General features: G+C 43.9%; 1 protein-coding gene across 1 annotated transcript in view; it reads right to left on the reverse strand.

Moving 5' to 3' along the window:
- Nucleotides 1-18,472, reverse strand: part of Ebf2 (EBF transcription factor 2) — a 188,914-nt gene that overhangs the window by 22,328 nt on the left and 148,114 nt on the right. The window contains exons 8-10 of the mRNA XM_051195463.1: nt 17,317-17,434; nt 15,525-15,655; nt 14,697-14,823 (exon numbers count right to left, since the gene is read on the reverse strand). Of these exons, the coding sequence (XP_051051420.1) occupies nt 14,697-14,823; nt 15,525-15,655; nt 17,317-17,434 (376 nt within the window). The remainder of the gene's footprint in view (nt 1-14,696; nt 14,824-15,524; nt 15,656-17,316; nt 17,435-18,472) is intronic.

Below are 18,472 nucleotides of genomic sequence, written 5' to 3' on the forward strand. Positions count from 1 at the left end.
ACACTGAAGGGTCACTACATGGGAGAGGGGGAGTTGGCAAAGCCCTTTTCCCACATTAGCTCCTTAACCCTGGCTGTCACCCTATAGGCTCTGTCCCCATGCTAAATGCAGTGACAGCTGGCGAAGATGAGCTCTGAATGCTGGTGTCTCTAACTCCTAAACAAGTACTCTTAACCTTTTCTGCAGGGCAAGTGCAGTGTCCCTCCCTCTACACTCTATGTTCCATTTCCAGCTTCAAGAAAAAGACTACAGATGGCTGTGGAGCCTGCCTGGGCCACCTGACTCTGCAGCCACTGATGGTGGGGAAAAAAAGGCACCATTTGGTATCACCCAGCAAACACAACAGCTGCTGGATGCTGCAGGGCAAACAGACACACAACGAAATCCTCAGAATCAACCACTGCTCCATCTCATGTGAGCTATGCACTGCTTGTTAGCCAACATGCAGATTGAGAAAACAGAAAAAAACTACAGACATGATGGTGGGAGGGGTTCTTATAAGGTGCAGAAGGCACATGGAAGGGGAGGGTAGGAAGGCTGACTTAGGATCTTTCTTCCTGTCCACCCCTCCTTTCTGTATTCACTCACTGGGGCAAGCTCAGACTTCCTCACAGGAGGGCAGTGTGGAATCCCACTACCGCAGCCCCCTGCCATTAACCTTTCTTCTCAGCCTTCCCAGTAGAAGCTGGGTTCCCTGGTTAGCAGATAGATACAGCAGTTTCTCTTGAATGGAATTCATCACACTTTTGTCCCCAATGTTTGCCCTAACAGGCTGAAAACCACCAGACACAAGGGACCATAAGTCTCACTGAATCCAGTGCACACTTGAAATGGAAATCACAAAATCAAACCTACCAGGGCTCTTTACAGACACGTTAGAAAGAAGCATCAGACCACTTCAAACTTCATCCATGCTGCAAGGCTGAGTTTGGCAGTTTGGTCCCAAACTGACTTCTCAGGCTCTACCTTGAATCCCTTCCCCTTCACACTACCTCTCCCCACCTCCCTGGGTGTTCCCTGGCTTTGGGAACCTGAGGTGAGCCAGGCAAACCTCAATTAACTAATGAGGTGCCCAAGACCAGCACCAAGACTGTCTCAAAGGACCTAGCAGGTCATTAACTGCCATCATCCCTGTAAATTTACAACCTCCCCCACCACATGGAGTGTGGGATGCTGTGAAGTTCTGCCAATGCGCTGGCTGACAGGGACACAGAGAAATGCTGGCAAGACAAAGATAGAGTAAATTAAAACTATGCTTCAACCTATAGGTTCTGTTTGTCTATGTCTTTCTTTAGAATATAGCATTAAGGTAAAAGGTCATATCCCCACTGAAGTATAATTTATATTTACCTTTTATTAAATAATTACAGCATGGCATGAAGTTAAATATTACAGAAGCTAATCAAGGGGGAATTCAATAGAGAAGATTCCGACATGAGAATTCCGTCTTTGCTATACATAGAATGTCTTAATCCTCCACTGGGAATCATTCGGGTTTGCTTAAGGAGTTTAATAACACACAATTCAACTGCCACAGAGTCTAAATCCCATTTGGATCAGCCATGAAAAACTTTCATCAATACCTTGAGATTTCATAACGTATCTCCTGAGAGGCTGGGTCTTCAGTGTCATTTCTCATTCTGACTATGAGTATAATATATGGGTTTCCTTACATATCCTGGGCCCAACAAAGAGATACAAAGTTTAAAAACTGTGTGAAAAGGTTTCTTTTTAAGTAAATAGCATTTAACTAAAAATATGGGGGAACAACTCACAAACAAACAGGGAGCTGACTAATGCTCAATACTAATTCTCCCAAAGGACTGATGATATACATATACTCTATATAATTTTTATATTTTCATATCTTCAGAGGAGGGGCATACAGCAAATCATACTTCCCCCAGCTTTTGATTGTCTTCTGTTTCCCCAAAATCCAACATCCCTAATGAACATGGAGAAAGAGCTGTTTGTCGGTGCACTGGAAAAACCTCATAAACATTACAGAAGTCATTCCTGGGGCTCAAGAGACGGCTCCATGGTTAAAAAACACTTCCTGCTCTTCCACAGGACCAGTTTGGTTCCCAGCACCCACACCAGGCAGCCCACAAACCACCTGTGATGCTAGCATCTCTCCTGGCCTCAGTGGGTACCCACACACATGTGATGGATACTCTTTGGGACACTTACATATGCACAATTTAAAAAAAAAAAAACAAGTCTTTTAAAAGAGAAGTCACTTGGGTCCTGACCACTAAGAGTGCAAACCACAAAGATGTCACCATGGAAGTTATTTGTGGAAAGAATTTGAGGACAGAAAGGGGTAATAAATGGGGGGCGGGTAATGATTGGCAGTCTGTCTGCCACTCTAGGCTGTGGCAAACCACAGCACTAGCCTGGGTTTCACTCAGCAGTGAGCCTGCACTTGAATCCCAGAATCAAATGCAGTCTATGAGTCTCTATGGAAAGGCTGTGAAAGGTGGTGGGTAGTTCTGCACTCAGTCGTGTGCCCACATCAACATCTGCAGAGAATGGATCAGATGTTCCCAGAGCCCCAAGAATCAGAGGGCCCCCAAACCCCACTTCCAAATCCCAACTCCCTTCAAGAATGAACAAAACACTTGAAAGGAATCTTGCTCTTTGTTCCACAAACACAAAGCCAAATTAAGCTAGACTCGATGTGACAGGGATACAAGATAAACACTGGCCATGAAGATGAGTTAGCTTGGAATGCACAGAAAGGAAGGCGAACTCATTGGCCATCTCTGGTCTTGGGGCTTCAGTCATTAGGGCAGAAAGAGAGGTGAACAGTCCAGCTTTGGGAGGACTTCCAAAGTCTTGGGACAAGCGTCTGTCCTCACACCACCTTAGAACTTCTCCTTTCTCCTTTCCATCCCTTGGCCCTATTTGTTGAATCTAGTGATGTCTGCCTTCCATCACTTGGGCTCCCCTTATTCCCAATCTCTTAACAAATGTCAACGTGTCAAATGTCCTAATATGTTCAACACTGAAGGTTATATAGGTCAAGTATTCCTGGTCTGAAATGTCAAGTATTCCTGGTCTGAAATGCTTGGGGCTGGAAATATTTCAGATTTTGAATTTTTATTTTGAAAATTTTGCATATTTATAATTTAGATAGCTTGGACATCAGGCCTACGTATGCCAAGAACTTCATTCTATTTCATGCATATTATACTCATGTAGTGCAAAGGTAACATTTTTACCACACCTGCATTTAGATAAATCCCACCACAATGAGATTTTCAGGTGTGGAAATTTCTACTTACAGTATCAAGTTCATGCTCAAAATGTTTAGGATTTTTGGAGCACTTCCAATTTCAAAATTTTACATTAGGGATGCTCAAGCTGTGTTAATCCAGAATGCCAGAGGCTTTTCACATCTAGCCCCTTCACAGAATCTGCTCTAGATATCAGTGGTGACCAGTGACACCAAGGTCACCCTGCTGCTTGACCAGGACAGACTTTGGGAGATTTCTCTGCAGACACATGGGTGGACTTGTTGTCCTCAGAGACCCCTTGCAGTTTATGATGCTAAGGATCTCATTTATTTGAATTAGTGACATGCTCTGAGAAAGAGGATTAGGCTACCTCAGTTGAAAACTTTTGAGTTGTCCTGCCCTTAACCCTGAGAACCCACTGAAATCTCTAGTCATGATCATTTGAGTCAATGTAGCAAACATGTAGCAGCAGCAATTAAAAAAAAAAAAAATGAAAGGAATAAAGACAAAACCAGAGTGAATTACTCGGAGGTGGCACCTGCCTTTGTGGACACAGGAGCAAAGAAACACCGGGGAACCAAAAATGCACGAGAGAAAGATTAGATGGAAGCCTTTGATAATTAATTTCAAATGAAATATTAATTTAATATTTAATTATGCTTTGGTTTCAAGAGAAACTGCAGTCGCAAGACAGATTGTTTGAAGAAGGGAGTAATATACACGGTTAAGGAGACAACTGTAAAAATTAAAGATAAATTTCAAGCATAAACCTAAATGCCACCCGGCAGCAGTTATGAGTGCCTGTGAGCTCCGCAACGTACGCTCAGAATATTATAGTGGAGATCAGCAGTCCATTAAGGAGTTGGGCTGTCTCCCGTGAAGCAACAACTTCCTACTCTGGGTCTGGCAGGGGGGACATTATTCTTTAGACTAAGCTGAAGAAGCAACTGCCTTTCACAAGAGCTGGGAATATGGGCAACTTTGTAAAAGTACAGACCACCAAGAGAGCTGTTGATCCAACTGGTTTCCAGTTTGAACAGGGATTAATTGCACTCAAGCCGGCTTTTGCTGTTTGAACTGGATATTTTAAACAGAAAATCAGATTCATTTCTTTGATGGGATTTTTGCCCCCATGATGATGCTATGAAGGCCAAAATGAAATGTAAAATGGATGAGCTATTAACATTTGAGATCAAGTTTTCACATCTGCCTGGTGCATTTTTATTGAGGGAGGACCCCCAATTGGGGGAGCAGGCTGTCTGGGGTGATTTGAGGTATAGAGTGACCTTTTCTCCTCCCAACTGCCACCTCTTCCCGCTGATGGGAACTTACCCACAAATAATGAAAAGTACTACTTAATCAACCCTTTGGGCTTCTGATAAAGAAAAAGATAAGTCTTGGGGGACAAAGGGTTAACTAACGCAAATTCTCTGACTTCCCATGGTGTCCTCAGTAGCCAGACCATCACTGTCACTTTTAAATTTAATTGCACACCTTGTGAAGCATCTGCACACAGCCAGACCAGCTGGGACCTTTGGTCTCTTCTGCTTCTCTGTCCACCTGTGACCCCTACCTGTTTCCCACTGACCCCTACCTGCCACAGCCATGTTCTCTGAGTGTCCCTTTCCCTGTCTCCCGAACAACTGTGATCTCACCTAATCCAAACAGAGAGATCAAAGGCATAATATGGCATGTTCTCTTTTTTTCCAGAAAGAATTCATATTTTACAGATGAGAGGACTCACAAAAGGCCATTGCTGGTCACAGATCAGTGAGGGAGGGAAGTCATCTAGACCCAGCACAGCCACAGTGTATCCTCCTGTCCAATGCTTGCTGTGGTGATTGTATTCATAGCACATACCACACATGCATAATTACCCTTGTGGACATAAATGACTTCATCCTCCTTTAAAGTGGGGAGATCTCACTTGTGTGTATGTATGGTTTCGGGTGTCCAAGTACACGTGTGTGTAAGCGCACATGAAGGCCAGAGGTTGACTGCCGTGTCTCCCTTGATTGTTCCTCCACTTTTATTTATTTATTTATTTATTTATTTATTTATGCGTAAATTCATTTTTGAGATAGAATCTCTCCCTGGGCCTGATTCAACTACAATGGGTGGCCAATAAACTCCAGAGGTCCCCCTGTACCCACCTACAAAGCACTGGGATTACAAGTGCTCAGTTTTCTCATGTGGATGCTGGAGGGCCAGCCTCAGCGTCTCATGCTTTCCTGGCAAGTGCTTTACTGGCAGAGGCATCCTCTAGCCCCCTCATTTCTCTGTAGGTTATAAAAATGATGCAAAGAATGGCTGCAAGATTCTCAGTCACGTTGGAATAAGGGTCAAAGGGTATCAGCAGGTAAAGGCCTTGTGGAGCAAGTCTAGCATTCTGAGGTTAATCCCTGGACCCCATGTAAAGCTTAAAGGGAAAAACCAATTCCACACATTGTCATCTAACTTTCATATGTGCAACTTGTGGTGTGTAAGCACACACACCAAAAATACATAGCACATACCACACAATCAACACACCTGCACACCACACACACACACACACATAACATGCATATGAACACACATCACATGCACATATCACACACATACTCACACACACCACACACACCAAACACACACATAGCACATGCCACAAATACAGCACACCTGTACACACCACACATATACTCGCACACACCATACACATGCACACATACATATCACACCAAACACACACATAGCACAGACCACACATACAACACACCTGTACACACCACACGCATTGTGCACATACACACACATCACACATATACACACACACACACAACCCTACCCCCCCACACCACACACCAAACACACATGCACACACACAGTCGTAATAAATACTGTTTTTAAATATGGATGATGATCCCTACCTCTTATCTTGCTTACCCAACAGCAGTCCCCACCCACACCCCAGCCAGGCCACCTTCTGCCCCAGATCCAGTTTGCATAGTACCAAGGACAGAGCACCTTTAGTGACTAAGGGCTGAGCTCTGGAATTAGACAGCTCAGAAGGAACCTACTTAGCAACCATGGGCAGGTGACTTAATTTGTCTGTGCAAAGGGTTTCTCACCTATGAAGCTGAGGTACTAATAAAACTGTCATCACATGGGGAAAGGTGGTGGTTATTAGAGGCCACAAGAAGAGTCCGGCCCTGGGAGCTCAACAGATGACAGACATAATTACTAAATTACAATCACTATTTCTTTCTTACCAGTTCAGTCTTATGATAGGATTTATCAAAGACTTAACTTGCAATCAAATGTACAGCCTGGGGCCTGGGGATGACTCAGTGGGGAACATGATTACTACAGCAGCATGAGGGTCCGAGTGTAGGTCCCCAGCACCCACATAGAAAGGCCCGTATGGTGGTATGCACTTGGAACCCTAACACTGGGGGAAAGGTAGAATTGGATCCCAGCTGCTCCTATGCCAGCAAGTCCAGCTGAATTAATTGGTAAGCTATGTTTCAACGAGAGAGTCTGTCTAGAAAACTACGTTAGAGAAATGATTAAGGAGGATATCCCAGCATCAACCAGTGGCTTACACACACTCTAGTATGCAAGCACACCTATGCACACACAGATAATACACACATATACCCTCATGGGCAAGCACACCCATGCACACATAGATAATACACACATACACCCTCATGGGCAAGCACATCCATGCACACAGATGACATACACATACACCCTCATGGGCAAGCACACCCATGTACACATACACATACCTCATGGACAAGCACATGTATGTACACATGCACCACACACACAGCATGTAGCCTGAATTCTGCAAAGAACCATAGGAACAACAGTAAAAAGATGGGCCCATTTATCCCCAGTCTTCAACAAACTGCTGGCAGTACATACATGTTATCTGTAGATAATACCCGATTACACTCAGAGGACAGCAGTTTCACACACACACCCAGATGCCAAGCATGCTCCAGGACAGCCTTGCCTTGTAAGCTTGCTGCCACATCAAGTAAAGACAGCTGAGAACTCTGCCCAGCCAACCACCGTGTCCCACTGGTACCAAGATGACCTTTTTCATTGCCAGTTGTCTGCAGAAAAGTCTTCCAGAAGAGCAGAGAAGGGGGCCCCTCCCTGCTCAGCCTCAGCTGGCATACCGCCTCTGGGTTTCAAACCAGACAGAGGCAATTGGACTCTTCTGATGAGTTGAGTCCCGTGTGACTCTCAACTCCAAAGCAGCAAGTTGCAGGTTAGCAAACCGTGGATGACGGAAAGCAAAACTGCAAAGTCGCATGTGTGAAGAAACTGTGTTGTTTATCTGAGCCCTGATGTTGCTAGTATCGTCCTTGGCAACAGCAGCCGTGGGGAACTGATGGCTGCATTCTACTTAATGATAGCAGGTATATTTGCTAGGTTAAGCCCCATCATGGCGGGGCTTCCTTGAAATCATCTGCAGTTAGACTGTGGACCACAGGGCTGAAAGGATTGAAGGCAGAGTGGCAAAGGAGGAGATACTTACTGAAGTCTCCCTGCCTGCTTGCTTTATGCATCTCCATATCAGAAGTTCCACCAGAGAGTAAACACTCTATTGTGTCCATGGTGACATGCCTTATTCTCCTAAGAACCCTCCTAATTCTCCAAGTCACCAAGTCTCTGAGGCAGCCACCTGAGCAGAACCCAGTCTCCTGAATTCATCTCTTTCTTGTATAAATCAGGTGCTGAAATCCTCAAAAAGCATGACTTGGTGGTTCTTAGGATCCATTCAATTAGGGAGCCATCATGGATAGTCATATGACTGGCATCTGAGCCTTATTTATATAGAGAGAAACTGAGGCTTAGAGAGGCTGAGGCTTAACAAAAGGAAAAGAAAAAGACTTGCCATCGTGGTCCCCGAGAGTAGCCACTCTGGCTAACCAAGTGCATCTTCTAGGCCCACTCACACACTGTCCAGCACAGCTCTCCAGGTTTCAAGTTTCTCTTTCGCTCTGAGATCTGGATGAGTTTCCAATTTCACTATTGGAGCTGAGGATTTTGTCTGGACCTACAGCAGTCACGAGTACCATCCCATAGGGAAGCCCCAGATGTGCAACTGAAAATGGGAGGTACTCAGAGAACACAGCTTGTGGTCCCCATCCCAGCTGTGGGAGGCCAGGTCAGCCAAAAATCAAGAGGCTTTTGTCTATCTCTCCATAGTAAAAGTAGCCGCACTTCTGTGGGCTGGCTGGAGTAAGGAACCAGGTGTGGGTGGATAACTGTCTTCTTCAGACTTCTATGGAAGTCATTGCCTTTCCAGCCATCTCACCAGCACTAAATTGGCTTTCATGATGGTTCTTCCATTTAGCAAAGAAAACAACAGGACACAAACCCATTTCCTGGGGTCCTGGATGCCTCTGTGGATGACATTGTTTCCTTTTGGCCACCAGTAAGTGTTGCATTTGGCTCAGTGATTTCAAGGTAGATGAATGGCTGCAGTTCTGAACGCTCCTAGACAGTGTTTGTATGTCTAGTTTATTCTCTCCTGTAAAAGCATCAGGTGCAGAGCTCCGACCCTTCTCACTCTGCCTGCCTCTTAAGGCCCCTCCCTCTCAAAAACAAGGAAAGCCACAAAGACCATCTTTGCACCCAGAGTCAAGTCTAGCAGCATATGCTTTTCATATTTAAACATATATGACATGGAGTTTTTATCTTGTAACTTTTTTATCAAAATCACACATAGACACATTAATCAACATGAAAAAAAATAAAATACCAATACCTAAAAACCACAATTGCTTACTTGTATATTGGTACACCTATCTTGATATTTGTCAAAAGTGTATTATACTATACAACAGAACAGGTTGACCAAATAGCCTAGGCTGGCCCGGAACTTACAATGCCCTGGCTCCACTTCCTACGTGCTGGATGAAAAGTATGTGCTGTCATGCTCAGTACAAGCTTTTTAAACAATTATTTGGTATGGTAGGTTTTTTTTAATGTATTCAAGGATGGACTCAAATTTATTATGTACCTGAGGATGCCCTTGAACCCCTAATCCTCCTGCCTCCACCTCCCAATGGTGGGATTATAGGCATGCCCCACCATGCCTAGCAGACTATGCACAAGCTTTTAAAAAAAATAAATCACGTGTCTTTCATGTAAACAAGCTTTCATCAACAGTATTATTTTTGATGTTTAAAATGTATAAACATGTCCCATTTTGATTTAATGAACCCCTCACTAGACACCAATGCTATTTTTAATCTTTTTACTACTGTAAATAGAACTCCAGAAGAGCCCAGAGAAAGTTCATTTCTTCTCTAAGGAAACACTGCTGAGAGCAGAGCCGTTAGACCATGAAGCACACATGTTCTAGAATGAGCCAGGAATGCTCCTCTAGCCACCCAGCCCCCTGTTGTGCTATATGAGAAAAGTCCTCATCTTAGTTCTCCCAACCTGTGTACTTTCATTTGCTTAAAAAAATAAATCCTTGTCATCTAGATATGGAAAAAATCTCCAACACTCTTCTAACCATTGTTTGCATTTCTATGATTATCAATAGATGTAAATAAATTCATCCATTCATTCCTTACTTCCTTCCTGACAATAAAGTTTCCTATAGCTTCCTGTAGCTGAGGCTGGCCTAAGACTCATGATGCAGCCAAGGACAACTTTGAACTCATAATCCTGCTGCCTCTACTTTCCAAGAGCTGGGATTACATGTATGCATGACCATGCCAATCACATCCATGTATTGCTTATGATCATATTTGCTGCCTTCCTCCTTGGTCTTTGTCTTCATCTTTTAATATGCACGATATCTAATGCTCACTTCTTTATCCCACAATGCAATAAAAGGGCAGTCCGCAATAGGAGGCATACATTTTTGCTCAGCAAATGGATGAATCTTCTTGTACCTAAGATAACATGTTTATCAGAACTGAAGATGTGCCTGGTGTTGTTTTTAAGGCCAGCCTCAGCTACAGGAAGCTATAAGGCCATCTTCTTTTAATTTTGACTCAATGATTTCTTTTTAAAGTCCATATGAACAAAGTTCAAGATAATTAAATAATTATATTTAAATGTATGACCTTTTGACATATCTACATTTTAATGGACAGTAGCTAATTTGAAAATATCTCCAGGTGACAATGTCCACCTAGAAATAAGTCTTTCATCCTGATTGTTTTTAACTATTTGACCTATCACATCGTGTAAACCTTCTGTCTTTCCCACACGGATATGAGAAAGCTCTCCAGCATGCTGGCACGTAAGTATTGACACACTGGATGTGCACACAAAGAGTTTATTTTTAGATTTTTCTCTTCTGCTATTTGACATTTCTATACACACCTGCACAATCCTATATTATTTTAATTATTAAACCTTAAAATAGTTTTAATGTGTAGAGGGGCAAGGCCCTTTTACTTTTCAGCATTGGGGGGGTTCTAGTTTAGCACCCTTCCAGATGCTTTGCTTAGTTTCCCCCAAACGTTCTGTTGGTATTTTGATTGGCATTGTGCTAAATGTATTCACTAATCGACATCTTTACAATATTAAATCTTCCCACCTCTGGGCCAGCTGGAAGTATTTTGTCCTCCCTCTGAACTCCCCTAGCACTTTATACCTTACAAAACATCACTTTCTAACTCTACCCACCCAATTTTTCAAACTTGAAACCTGAGCATCGTCTCCATGCCTCCCCTCTCCAACCATCACCCCATCCAATCAATCATCAAGTTCCGTCAATGCTACTTCCTAAATTCCACTCACTTCTGCCCCTTCCCACCACCAGCACCGTAGTCCAAGCTGCTGTCCCTGCCAGTCTGAGCCACCACACTAGCCTCCACTTGACCCTCGGCACCCGTACCCACACTGTCTTCTAAGCCGAGCTCTGCACCACAGCCAGAAAGACCGTGGTGTGTGTGTGTGTGTGTGTGTGTGTGCTCACATGTATGAGTGCATGTCTGTCCATCTGTATGCCTGTGTGGAAGCCATAGATCAACACTGAGTATCTTCTTAAATTGCTTCCTTTTTGAGACAAAGTCTCTTGATAAATATGGAGCTGACCAACGAGTCCTCTTATCTGATTTCCCATACTACCGTGCCTAGATTTTTTTAACATGTATTTTATGCTTCAGTGTTGGGTCCTCATGTTTAGGTGGCAAGCGCTGTGCTGACTGAGCCAGCCCCTAGCCCCAGTATTACCTTTGTAAAGGCAACCCTGATCACGGCAGGATTTGGATAGTCTTCAATGAGCTGAGAAAATATTCCTGAGTGACCTGCTTCAGTTCATTCCCAATCTGCCCTACATCCAGGTCTTATGTCTTGTTCATGGAGTCAGTCAAATATAAAACTTGCCCTTCCCACCCCAGAGCCCTTCCTGTCCTAGGCCCTGTTTGGCTTATACTAAGTTCTCCTTAACACATAAGTTTAAGAATACTCAATTCATCTCAACACTTGGGAGGGTACGGCCTGAAGACCTCAAGTTCAGGGCCACTTTGGGCTATATAGTTAAATCCTGTTTCAAAAACAAAAACAATTAAAATGTAATTGCTCTAACATCTAGTTCCAGCATCTCACACAAGTATTAATATTCATCACACTTGCCTTCCCTTGTTCAAGCCAGAGGCCACAATGACACCAATGGGGGAATCAAAGCAACACTGATAACACATTCTGAGCATGTGTCTAACATACTGTTCCCTGTCTGCACACGCCATCCCAAGTATTTACAAAGCCCCGGTTTTCCAACTTGGGAGAGCAAGAGATTGGATTTCCAGGGACCTACAGTGTCACATAGTAGCTTGGAACCATAGTGGAAAGAGTGTCTACACCATGAAAATAATAGGGAAACACTGCAAACCCACCCTTGTTTTGAACCGTTTGGAGAGCCAGTTGTTTAGTTTTTACCATGGTACCACAGCCTCCAGCACACTATTCCTGTGTCCTTTTCTCAGCCCTGTGGCATACATATCCTACTTTATTAGACAGAGAAAAGTCTTTAGCAGGCAAGTCAAGCTGAGGGTTCCAACATGCTGATTCTACATGTACAGCTCACCTTCACATCTTAGTGTCTTGGCAGGTGAGAGCCTGCAGGTCTGGTATGTGCCAAGTACCAGTGTTGAGCATGATGTTGGTGCTCAGTATGTATGAGGTTAAACATCATGCATGCTCAAGGCATACACAAATGATGGCAATGTCAGTAATGTGTCAGCAAACCAATAACAATACAGGGCACAATCACATCATAGTAAATCGGGAGAGATCTTTGCTGGAACTGACACTTAGGCATACCACACAGCAGCTATGGCTTCAGAGGTTTCTCTTATGTTAGGCACTATGTTTGTTTCCGAGAACTATACATCTTCAGCTGGAAAACTACTACTTAAAAATGCATCTGCATTCTTCTTTCCTCTAGGAAGTATTCCCAGATTCTTTCCACTATTCCCTCCCTGATAGATATTCCAACAAACCCCTTCGCTTTTAAATATCTTCTGAGACTTAACCTAGTTATTGTGAACAGGGATATCTATCTTCTCTTCTAGAAGGATGGAGATTGTTGAGGTATCCTGATGTTACTGGTTTTGTATCTTGGACATATATTTATTTATTCAGTAACTACACAGAGTCAGATTTGACATCACTTGTCTGACAGCCAAGGTAGGTTTTGGCAATTAAATGCAGCTAGGAGTAAAAGTCCCCATTTTCAGAGGAAGTGTGCAAACACACACACACACACAAACACAAACACACACATCATCTGGCTCTAAGTGTCTACAGTCCCGTGAGAACTGAGACCATTCCCAACTTCAGTAGAGAGTTGAAGGCTGGCTACAAAGTACTTATTAGTATACTCACCTGCATCTTCCAAATCCAAACCCATCATCTACTCCCAGGAGAACTTGGACTAAACACTGGAGATGCCAAGTATGTGTTAAGTTTCCTGGAGTTAGAGCCTTCTTCACCAGACCTTAGGAACAGTTCATATCCCCAGGCTGCTCCTCCTCCAATTTCTCCTTCTTGGCTCCTCCTCACAGTTCTCAGTCTTCCTTGTTGGAATCCCAAGTGGCCTTCTCCAGCTTCCTTCCATTGTGAAGCAATAGATTCCTCCCATCCATGGCAACACCCATCCCTGCAGTTCCTACTCTTGTCTAGATACTCCTTAGCTCAACATCTTCCACATGCCCCACATCCTGCCTGCCTGCCTGCCTGCCTTCCTCATTTCCCATTGCTCCCGCCTACAGGGACTTCATTGTAATACCCTAGCATTCTTGGCTACTGCCCAGTGCCATTGAGCTCTTTTTCATTTCTGCCTCATCATCCCGCTGTGTTCTTAACCAGGCACACACCATCATGCCCACAGAATCATGAATTTCCAGGTGCAGTACCAGGAAACACCAGTGACTCTGCCAGCTCTGTGAGGCTATGAAGTAATAGGAACACAGTGTAAATGGATCACAAACACTGGGGGCCAGAGGTTAGGGTGGGGGTGTGTTTCTGTGGATTGTCCCTTCCTGTGATACTGCTCTGAGTTCAATGTTACTTCTTCAGAGAGGCCTCCTGCTGACCCACCTGAGGCTCCTCAGTCTCCTTCCCTTATTTCCACCTGACTGAAATCACGCCATTCATCATCTTTGCCATCTGCCTCGGGCCCTAGAATGTTCACTTCGCTAGAGGCTCTTACTCCCTCACTTCAGTATCTCATAGCTAGAGTTACATCACTCCACAAAAGGCGGAGATGAAGGGGTGAACTGTCCCCTGTTGGGTGCTATAGCTTTCTTTCCCATTACTTGCTGTTCAACTTGAGCACAGGTGGATGCCCTGAACCCATGATAACAGCCCACACCAAGCTCTCTTCCGACCCTTTGCAGTTTGACTTTGGAAAGTGTCTGTGCTGGGCAGTCAGTCAACTGCTTCCTCCAAAAGCTCCTAAGACTCCAGACAGGGAGGACCAGTGTCCCAAGTGTAACCTATACTCCTCACCCAGAGAAAGCAGTCATTCAACTGATTTATTTTGACTCGGCAATCCAAAGGAGACATTTAGTGAACACTGGATAGTTGGGTGGATTTTACTTTTGTAAGGTTTTAAATTAATCTGCACCACTTTACCGGGCAACGTTCTTGAATTACTGTCAAGAGAAGTCACAGCCAACAACTTTGATTATGTTTATCCTATTGCTCATAGGAAAAGCTGCCCCAGCATGATTATCAAGAGATTAGTTTCTAAGGGTGTGTCCCTGTAGTGAGCTGCCATGGCCATCAGTCAGACCACAAGGAAGTTTCTCGGGTAAAAGTTCAAATTTAGAATGTAATCTGCATGTCCCCATTTGATGATTGTCAGTCCATTCTCCCTGCAGTACCAGAAAGACCTAGAATAAATAGGCTGGTTGTAGAGATACTGTTAACTAGAGCAAAGATGAGCTAGGAACCAGCCGTCTTAGAAATCATTTTCTTTCTTACCTGTGTAAATGAACCTTCCCGGGGCTCCTTTGCAGAACTGTTTGGATTTGTAAGATAGTGTCACTTCCACAACTCCAGGGATGTGCCGGGGAGGGGTCTGTACTCTGATGGCATGAGGGGTTATAAGCTGAGGAGTGAAGAGGCAAGAAAAGACAGTCACTAGACAAAGCACCGAAGAGGCCACTCCTTACAGCCTCACATAGTAGTTTGGCAATTGCCAAACCCAACTCAGCACCCATACTTCTCTTTTGGTAATGTGCTTAGTTAGTTTCACTGATTACAAATTGTAAGTCAAACATATCCAATTTAGAAAATTAGGAATTTACAGAACTATGCAAAGAAATCTAAAGTTATATAATGCAGAGACAACCAATATTAAGATCTGGTGTGTTGCCCAGACATTTCAATGGCTGTGTGTCACAGAATTAGATTATACAAATCCACTGTTACTCTGACTTTTTCCCACTCAGCATCATAGCATAAACATGTTCTTCTCTGGTATCATTAGAATTTTTCCAAAACGTAATTTTCAATGGTGGAAAGATACCTTAACTTTTTTTTCTCCATCACTCTCCCATGAGCCAATATTTATACTAATTTTTCTCCATCTTATACTGCAAGGTATATTTATCATTTTAAGGAATTCATTCCCCAAATATTATGACTTCCATGTCTTAATGTCCTGGGTGTCTTGTTCATAGTAGGCCCATAGTGTTCATAGGTGTTTATGTGTGTTCATGGGGATGCTGCTCTAGGAATTGCTAGTTCCCCAGCCCAAAAGAACCATGGAGCCAGAGAAAGGCATGGAAGCAAATGTCTTTGACCTACCTCACTCCATACAAGCATGGTACCAAACACAACTTGGAGACCATCAAAAAAGTTGTCACCAATGATGATGACCATGGCTCCTCCTGTGGTCCAGCCTTCACTTGGGCTGATGGCTTTGATGCAGGGTGTAGCTAGGAAGACAAGAAAGAACAAAATCAGCTCTGTGTCCTTTGCTGGTGATGTCTGGAGTTTGGGAAAGGTGCTGTCCTGGAAAGCTGTTGGTCATTCCAAGTTCAAGTTGAGCTGTGTTGATTTGCCATCCTTCACTAATTGGATGTTAGTTTTAACCAGGCCATTAAAGCTTAATGAGTTGGCCATTATATATGAAAGACTGAAACACTTAGCTAATTGTGCTAGGGCTGTTTTTAAAACTCTGTTGTTTTTGCCCATATTTTTATACATTGATCACTCTAGAAAAGTGTAAATCCCTTTTCTCTCCCCACCTCCTCTGCCCTACAATGTTAAGATTTACAAGGCTTGTTAACAAGCTGGGGAGAGAAGGAGGAAACAGGATCTATTGCAGTTGAAGGGTTTGCTCAACCCCACGTAGAGACACCCTCTAGTCACTCTCCCAACTCTGTGGAACAGACTTTCCTCCCTTCCTGCATATGTTCAAGGCCACTGGACTTTGCATCCCGACAGGAACCCAATATGGTGTTCTGGCCATAACTAAAGTCAATCCATCACTCCATTTCCAAAGTTGACAGGGTCAAAGGTGGAGGAGAACTTTGGCAGGACTCCAAAAACATGAGCCCCCTTTGAATGGCCAGTCAATCACATCCAATCAGTCAAAAGCAACTCAAGAGGGGCTCAGAGCTCTGAACTGTGGGATTTTCTTCTTCCCCTTCGGTGCCCACTGTGGGAGAATTAACACCACTCCAAATTCTTTACCGATTCAATCATTTTCTTTCAGTTCATTAATTCCTACTTAAAATGATACAAGATACATTTTAAGGGCTGAGCTGGGAAGGGGGCTGGTAGGCAACATATAGTAAAGCATCAACATTAAAAGCATGGCTGGATTTGACTCTTGTCTATGTCACATGGTCTTCTAACACCGGTGAGCTTGTGGTGAGACAAAAAAGGGAAGCAAATGAGATGGAATCCACTCAGATTTGTCAGTTTGTTCATGGATAGACTAATTTTTTGGACAACTTGAAATTTAACAGTTACCAGTATTTCTAATTAGTTTAATGTACTTGGAAAACTACCCAGAGCAGCCCATGATTTCTCCTTGTCCAAGCAAACAAAAATCAATTAGTGTCAGTTTCACTCTCTACATTGTTTTGTTTTGCCCACAATCTGTTTAAGGGCACATCTGACACTTATTCATACATGTCTGGCACTGTACTGTTCCTGTTTAACTAAGATGTCATAGGCCTGCGATTGCCTGAAATACCAGCCTCGCTGAAAGAAAAACATAGATTGGAATAGAAGAGACTAAGAGGTGCAGGAACCTGAGTGCTGGCTGTGAGCTCAGTGGGGCGGACTGCAGTCAGCTGATGGGATAGACTGCAGCCAGTGTTTACAGCTGCGTAGGGCTGGGATATGGCTCAGGTAGTAGAGTGCTTGCTTAGCATACGAGAGGCCCCATGTTTGATCCCAAAGACTGTCTATCCTGAGTGTGATGGTGGACACCCATAATCCCAGCACTAAAGATCAGGAGTACAAGGTCATTTCTCAGCTAGATAGTGAGTTTTAGAGCAGCCTGGGCTAGAGGGTTTGTCTATAAGCAAACCAACAACACAAATAAGGTATGGAACACTTTATTTGTGTTGGCTCCCTGCCCTACCTTCTGATGGGTCAAGCCTTCTCGCTCTCCTTCCATGCTTAGAGTTGTTATGTACAAACATGTTGTCGGAAACAGCCAGCACATGTCCGTCCACATTTACTGTTGTTGACAACACGACCTGCGTTTAAAGCAAAAGGGGGAGCACTTGGTCAGTTTCACACCAGGCTGTCAGTGTACCAGGAACCCTTGTCAGTGGGAGACAGGACAGAGTTTTGGAGCCGAACAAGAAGCAGCCCGTGGCCCACAGGTTTTCAGTTTTCATTTATTTGAGTTCAAATTCTGTCCATGTCATGACAAGGGAAACTAGCCTTCTGCCTGCTGGTTCCAGAAACCTCATCACCAGCGGGACCATCCTCCAGCCACAGTCACAGGTGCAACCAGCGCAATGCAAGCCCTGAGACGGAATCTCCGTGGGGAAGCCCACTTCTCCGGGCTTGGAAATGGGGATCCTGTACCTCCCATGAGGTCTCTGGAACACTGGCTGATGAGTTGTCTCCAGTGTCGCTATGTGTGAGCGAACAGTGAGTGATAAAGATTCTGTGAGAGGATGAGGTTCCCCAAAATCAGTACTGTTGAACTGGAGCAAAGGGCATAGGTGGGTGTGATGAAGAGTGAAAACAAAATGGAAATCCCAGGTCACTTCTCCAACATCAACCCAAGGACAGATCACTGGACCTTTTGAAAAAAAAATCTCTGTGTTTCTTATCTAGGAAATGTAAATAATGTTGTCTGTCTTGCAGGCCTGAATGAGATAAAGCATAGAAAGCTTTTGGCCAGATTATGATGCTTTGTGTTCCATTGCTTTACTCCTTCCTCATCTGCCCAGCTACTGAGACAGATGACATTATCCAGTGCAATTCTACTATGGTCTAAACTTGAGAGAAGGTTCTAGAAAGGGAGCCATTAGCACTGGTTATCATAGCAACTGCAAGGCATTAGCTGCACCACTGTTCTCAGAGAGGTCTTATGTCCAGACTGCAGAATGGTAGCTAATACATATTACAAGCCAGGAACAAATGTCATGGTATTTAATGCTATTCTATCTGCTGCTGGCCAGATTGTTAAGGAAATTCAAAAAGCAGAGGGGAGCAAAGAGAGGCGGAAAAGAGCAGGCCTGGCCACACCTACCACCCTTGGACTTGACCCAGCAGGAAGA

This window comes from Phodopus roborovskii, unplaced genomic scaffold, assembly GCF_943737965.1.
Source record: "Phodopus roborovskii unplaced genomic scaffold, PHOROB, whole genome shotgun sequence".
NCBI classification, from domain to species: Eukaryota; Metazoa; Chordata; class Mammalia; order Rodentia; family Cricetidae; genus Phodopus; species Phodopus roborovskii.